The 7,509-nt window shown below is 40.2% G+C and overlaps 1 protein-coding gene across 2 annotated transcripts in view; it reads right to left on the bottom strand.

Annotated features, from left to right (window-relative positions):
• Nucleotides 1-7,009: 7,009 nt before the first annotated feature.
• The window catches only part of LOC106524477 (VPS10 domain-containing receptor SorCS3), a 24,136-nt gene continuing 23,636 nt past the window's right edge, over nucleotides 7,010-7,509 (bottom strand). Inside the window, exon 3 of one of the 2 annotated variants that reach the window (XM_014018289.1) lies at nucleotides 7,010-7,301. Coding sequence is in view for 1 of the 2 variants with exons in the window: in XM_014018290.1 (XP_013873744.1) it covers nucleotides 7,245-7,301 (57 nt within the window). In the remaining variant the exon portion in view is untranslated. The remainder of the gene's footprint in view (nucleotides 7,302-7,509) is intronic. The other variant, XM_014018290.1, reaches the window with a different exon arrangement.

Consider the following 7,509-nt stretch of genomic DNA (forward strand, 5'->3'; position numbering starts at 1 on the left):
ATTTTCTTCTACAAATGTTAAACGGTGAATGCTACAGCTCTGTGAGGGTAATACCCTGGAAAAAAGTGAATTAAACRAGGATTTTTTCWTCTTTTTTTCCACATCATCTCTGCAGTCTCACATTGAGGCAGACAGAATGAGCTTCTCCAGGCTTGGGGAGCAACGCTGCCAGCATTGTCTGGCCTTCAAGCCAAGAATGCTAATGAGGCTATTTAAAGGCCCGGACCACCACAAACCCTCCATATCATATCATGTAAGGAACATGCACAATATCTGTCAGAGTGAAGGGATTCATTAGCAGATCAAAGAGCGTGACTGTAGATTATCCTGCAGCTAAAATAAAAACTATTATGATAAAGTAACAAATGCCTCGTAACATAACAAATCTAATAAATCAGTTGTTATCAGCTGTTGGATTTATGGGTTTTCCTGTACATGCAGACACAGATCAGCACCCAGTGATTAGTACCGAGGCCCCACGCAGTTAAAGACGCGTGATGTGACGGCAGAGGAAACACTCACTGCAGGATACGGGTCGCAATTAACAGAGTGATGACATTCTGCATTTATTCATGAGTCATTAGGATTCACGACCCGAGGAGTCACATCCCAGCTCCGCCAAGACTCCGAGGATCCTTCAATCTGTTCAGCACTCAGTAAGAAAAATACATCCATTAATTACAGAAACACACTGAAACCTGCAGCTTCACGGTTTGCACCAACACAAAAACTGAGAGCGTGGAGGAAAATCCTTTGATTCAATGTTTACTTTATTGTTTTARTTAAATGATAGGACTTAGAAACAACAACAGCTTTGTGTTTTTCTTTACAACAAACAGCAGCTTTACAACATATGACTGGTATTAGCTCATCTAAGCATGATGCTAACCCTGCATGGAAACTTCTAGAAGAGTCTGAACCATCTCCTGTCCATCCAGTTGGTTAGATACCATCTCTTTTAAAAAGTACAGATTGACTGTTGATGGATTAATAAATCATAACCTTTGTTTTATGTCTAAACTCCTTCAGCTGCAGGTCTAAAATTCCAAAAAACGCCTTCAAAATCATAAAAGAAGTTCTGCTCGAGCCCTTTAGAGTAAAGTCACAAGCTCTTTTTAAAGACATTAATCTGATTTTTTTTAATTCAGCGGTCATATTTCTTGTAACTGTAACTAGTATTTAAATATCAAAGTTAAAATGCACTAAAATCAAGAATTGTTTTCTCCCTAAATGTTAATTTTTATTTTTAAGCTGTCGCAGAACATGATAGGAAGGAGCTGTTGAGGAAAAAAATATTTTGGGCTAAAATATAGATTCACAACTATTACCAGTTCAAATTTGGTAACAGCAACATCACAAATGAATATGTGAGACATAATACAATCCAGAATGTCCCATTTCATAATTGGACACATGTCCAAATCTGTCCAAACTGGACACTTTTTCCAAACACTGCCATTTCTAAATGCTTCGACACAAAGACTTCTCTGAGGTCTCAAATTAAAGAAAAAACACACAAATCACATTCTACCATCCATATTTACTCACAGTAAGATTAAATACATAAAAATATATTCATATTCAGCAATATTAATCCCAGCTGGAGGACGTTCAGCAAATCTCCACAAACAAACAGTCAAAACACAAAAAAACAAACATATCCTCACTTTTATCCAAACATTTCAATCCACACAGCTTATAAAGCCACCAGCAGCAAAAAATACATGTTTTTCACTCACGTTTGATGCATATTTGTCCTCATTTTCTGATGAAAAAATGATTAAAAATGGTGACTGGAAGTGGTATTATCTGTCCTTTTATTACTTTTCCTGCCCACAAAAATCACTCTTCCTCACCTTGAAGCTCTCAGTACACTTTATAACAAATATATTTCCTTTTTAACAGCCTGTTTAGTCAGATAACTGTCCAAAAAATGTTTTAAAAATCCATGTTTTCCATGTCTGTTGTTCTCACCAACAGGTGAAGGTGATTTGCTACACAGCTGTGGGGTCAGAAAAAAGCTCAGAGCTGATTGGCTGATTCTACTGTCAATCCAGCACATGTACCGTGGGCGGGACAYGAGGAGCTTTGTCTTTTGGGCTCTGGAGCRATTCGATGAACTCGGGTGATCAAATGAGGTGTCAATCAGGCCAACATTGTAAATAAGAAATGGTTCTTAATGTTTTGCCTGGTAAAATAAAACAAAACAAAATTAAATAAAACAAAATAAAAAGAGGAGTGTCTAAATGACCATTTTGGTGTCCTTGTTTTTAAATCTGTTCCCACATAAACTGTGCAGGATGCTTTAAACTGAAACTAAAGTTCTGTGGTGGAGCCAAATAATTCYATAAATTGCTCAATCCTGACATCGCTCTTGCCCGAGTGGTTCACCTTTGATCCATTTGAGAACCTTGAGCTCAGATTTGGAGGAGCTGAGCCACTTCAGTCACAACTGTGAACCAACAGAACCGGGAGAAGCAAAGATGAGAACCGTTGCACTAAGAAGGTGGACACACCTCTTCATTGGGTCATATGTGGACCAGGTAGATTTGTTCCATATTTTTAGTTTTATAATGACACCACCTCTGGCCTGAAAGGCCCACGGGCCACCATTTGACAATCTCAGTTAGATCTGGACTCATTTTGTCAGAGAACCCTGAGCTAACCCTCCTCCAGATCCACAGAACACATGGAGACCGGACTCTAGGAGCTGATGTTAGTGAGAAACCAAAAAATAATGCAAGAAGAAAACAGCAAACATAAAAAGTAAGGGAGGATGAAGATAGCTCACATGAATGTTTCCCAGGTTCTGTCTTCACTTTAGCTCCTCCCCCCTCACCCAGAGGTGATGAAGACCACCATCATTACATCACATCAATTAGTCTCATGTCTTACGTTGGTGACACAACATGCCCTGTGACCACACTAACAGTGGGCTCAGTCTGCCCTTGCCCACATATAACAACCCACCCTGACAGAAACATATAACAACCCACCCTGACAGAAACATATAACAACCCACCCTGACAGAAACAGAAAAAACAGCTGATATTGCCAGGCGGAAGGTCACGCCAAACAAATGGAGCATGTCCAACGGTTGACACGTCACATCTTGCAGCAATCATAACCTCACTGTTCCCCAAACCTGACGAGTCTGTGTCATCACCTCTAAAACCAGCTGGTCTGTTCTGGATCTGAGACCCTGCAGAAACTAAACTCAACAGTTCAAACAGAAACTAATAAGAGGCAGGAGTCTCTACTGGGATTGTTCCAGCTGGGAGAATTATGCTCCCATTTGCAAGTGCGAAACAGATTTTTAAAAATCAAGCAGACGAGTGAAYGGAACAATCAAATCGCCCCACAGGAAGCAGAAACTTTGTTAATGTGATCCAAACTGGGTCCAAACTTKCAGTGCAGTGAAACAGCAAATTATGTGTTGAATACTCTGCCATTATCAAGAAACTAATCCCCGTCTACCTGCTGCGTGACATGCACATGATGAAAAACATGAGGACAAAACACAGTGAAGCTGCAAAAGTGCAAATAAACACACACCCACCCCTGGGGTTAATCCAGATTTGCTGTCAGGAGGAATAATGGAGACGCAGGTGTATTTACCTCATCCTTTTCTGAGGGGAAATATCCGAACAACTTCTTTAAGTTTCTTATTTTTTAACCAAAGCTGAAGTAAATTCCTGTGAAAGCCAACAGGATCTCTGCCGTGTTGTTTAATAYTAGTTTGAACTTCCCTAGCCCGTCCAGCTCCCTGCGGACCCCCCGGCCTCCTGCGCAGGAGGTGACCGGGTCGGCTCCACGCTCGGGGCGACGGCAGCAGGAAACCAGGCAGAAACAGGTCAGTGGTGAGAGAGAAGGTGGCAAACTGAAGTGGTGTTAAACCACTCTGTGGAGCTGCAGAGAGACACTGACTTACAGAAAAAAAAAATTTATTCAGAAAAAAAACATGTCAGTTTAAACAGATCATTTCTGGGCTCTCACTGCAGATCATGACTTAAATAAACCTGACAAACTAGATAAAATCTATACAATATAAGTAAAAATCAACTCAGACCTGAGATCAAAACTCAAAAGAAGATTTTTAACACTAAAACTAAAAAATATCAAGCTTTGGTTTTGCTTTGATACCCATTAACCACTCGTGAAACTGATTTCTTTTTTTAGCTGCATCATTAAACTTCCCTCCAAGGCTSTGCGTCTTTTTTTAGCTCGTTCTTTGGCTTGGTTTATTTTTGCAGGAGCTTCATGATGCCCATTCATGGCCTGAAAGCTTCCCAACTGTGTCACTGAAGATCAGCTCTGATTAGTCTGACGTCTTCACTAAGATCTGTACATAAATCTGAAGCAAAACACAGGATCTGCTTTAGTGATTTTGTACATGTGTGCTTTTATACGATGAGAAACACCKCCTCTGAAGTGGCGGTCATTAATTAGTGTTTGCCTCCCCATYGTTTAGACATGCAGAGATTGAGGCAGAGACCTTGAGCAAATGACTAAGGAGGATGGAGGGAGAGGGTTGGTGGTGCAGACAGGAAGGGAGTGTAAAGTTTGATTACAGCAGCTCAGAGAGGGGCTTTGTTTGGTGTGAGGGTCCTTAATTAGCTCCACAGTTCAAAACATGGCTCATTGGTTTGTTGAGCAGCAAAACAATTTCAACAATTGTTARTGACATTAAACAGGCAAAGTATTTCTCAATAATTCTAGATTGACTGGATAGACTTTACAAGAAAAGTCCAGACTCTCCTCCACTGGTGCAGTGAGATTTATATCTTTATCAAAGTGCCATTTTACACATTAGACTATGTCGTACATAGTCTTGTATTGGTGCAATTTACAAAGGTCTCATTATTTTATTATTTATATTTTTATTCTATTTGTATTACTATAGTGATTATTTTTATTTACAGATTTTATATTTTATAACGTGAAGTTTCACAGTATTACAGTTTTTGTGTTTTGCATATGTTTGCTTATAGTAAAATTTTAAATAAAAATCAAAATTACATTCTGAGTGAGTGTCAATGCTAATATGCAGGGGGGGGCGGGGGGTACTGGGGGTTGTTCGCCCAGGGCGCCAAATAGGCTAGGACTGCCCCTGGGTGGCCCTCATCCTCGCGTCGTGTGTTCACCTCCAGAGACCACCGCTATCCGTCCCCTCGCCCTGTAATTAGCTCCAGGAGTGGAATTCAAACCAAGTCAAAACAAAGAAAGCCCCTTGGCACACACACCTGCTGAAGCATTGGAGCAGCTTCCTCCAGAGGAAACGTCAACTTCAATCTTTATTTTCATCAAAGTTTGTCGTTTCAGGAGTGTGGTGGCCTTTAACCACAGATCAGATGAGAAGGTCAGCTCCATCAGAAGCCATCTGTCAGTCACAATCAAACACAGGAAGCAGGAACTTTCACCACTTTCTTCATCCAACTTTGTTTTCATCGCTTTTTCTTCTGTTTCTAAACTAAGTTTATACTACCCAAAGCTTGTGACCATAGATGAGGGTAGGAACATAGACCGACTGGTCAATCCAGAGCTCCATATCATATTTTCAGATATTTTATTGGACAGTTACTTGAATTTGTGTTTAYAGAAGCTAAATAAACTATTAATAAGTAGATCCAAGCACATAGCACTTGTTGTTGGCATTAGCCATAGCATTGTTATCATAGGCTAATGGTTTAAAAAAGCACAGGTCATTGCTGACCTGGGCAGAAACAAGTCGACAGACATTTAAAGCTTCTTTGGATCCTAAAAGTTTGACCCAACCTGAAACTAAATAATTGCAGCTTTGAGGCTTTTGAAAGCTCTCATCTGGCTCGTCGTATAAAAAAACCAGCTCTGCAGCAGATAATTTATGTTGATCACCTCGACGCTGGTAAATCCTCCAGATTATATGACAAATCTTTTTTATTAAACACAACATGGATCAGATCCTAAATGTACATGAATTTTTGGCGATATCTCGATACCAGCCCAATTAGGGCATTGGAGTACTCACTGTGATCCATTTCACTGTGTTTTGAACTGGAGCAARTCACTTCCTGCCCTCTATCTGCAGTAAGAGCTGTGCTCSGGSCRGGGGCGGTTCTAGGGGCGGGGCCACAGGGGCATTGGCCCCAGCTGAAATTTGATTGGCCCTSTGAAGTGCTCCTGTCCTGTCACTCATTTGTTCTTCACCTGGGAGTGATGATGGTGGATGCAGTTCCATGTTCAAACACAATAGAGGCGCTGATGAGTCAAACAGTAAAGTCCAGAATGAATCAAGATTACAGAATATTAATATTATTATATATAATATTGTACTGTATTACTGCATTATAAATATTCACCGCTGTCAAAGGGAGACTTATCGTAAAGTGTAATACAGTACACTATTTATTAATGACAAATAAACATTTATAAATGCCAAAAGTTATTTTTTAATGTAAAATATTTTTTTAAAACTTAGAGTTGATTATCAATATTTTAAACTATTGTTCAAACATGTAACTACTGTCAACAATGATGATGTATCAAAAAAGTATAAAAAAAAACTAAACACACCAAATACTCCCACCCCATCTAAAATAGTGTACAAGTTTTACACTTTACAATAAGGATCCCTTTAATATTTGTGGAGATTTATAATGCAGTAATACAGTACAATATAATATGTTAAAATATGTTTCCTAATCATTATTGTGCTTACAAGATAGAAGACTTGGCCACTCTATGAATACTGTGGCCCCTTGWTGACCTCTTACTCAGAAAAATCCTAGATCCACCACTGGCTTGGGGACTTAGTCTGTGATGTCACAGAGGGTTTATAAAGAGCAGAACTCAGGCAGTCTGGTGCCGGTATCAACAGATTTAAGCTTCTGACTTGATGTTTATGATGGTTTGAAAGACAGGAAGATATTTTACCAGAATCCCAGATCATTGGAACTGTTTAGATTAAACTAATCTAAATATGAATTTGGAAGGAATGTGTTGTTTGTTGTAAAAATAAAGGACAACCTTCAGGTTTATGAAGAAAAGTCTGCATGTTTTAATGTCCCGGAGCACAAGCAGCCTTGACTTTAACAAACACTTTTCTTGGATATAAAAATCAAAGAAAGTCACTTTGCTGGCGGCTTTTCATTTCGCTAAAGAGGAGAAATGACAGCAGAGACCACACGTCGGTTTCAGATGAGTGCCAGGAGGCGAAGCCACCATCTCCTTTCAGCCCGAGCCCACTGCAGGACTCTGATCAGCATTCAGTCCTCGTCCTGCCTCAGCCCACAGCTGCCTCCAGAAACACACCCAGCGGGGATCTGTCAGCACACACACACACACACACACACACACACACACACAGAGAGAGAGAGAGAGAGAGAGAGAGAGAGAGAGAGGATAACATGTCAGTTGATTACATGTTCTCTGAGAACGAGACGACCGTTGCCACCGCGACAGGAGGCACCTGTCTGTCAACGTCTAGGCTGACAGAGGACACCACACACACACAGACACACACACACACAC

Source organism: Austrofundulus limnaeus, unplaced genomic scaffold (assembly GCF_001266775.1).
Source record: "Austrofundulus limnaeus strain Quisiro unplaced genomic scaffold, Austrofundulus_limnaeus-1.0 Scaffold189, whole genome shotgun sequence".
In the NCBI taxonomy this organism is placed as follows: Eukaryota; Metazoa; Chordata; class Actinopteri; order Cyprinodontiformes; family Rivulidae; genus Austrofundulus; species Austrofundulus limnaeus.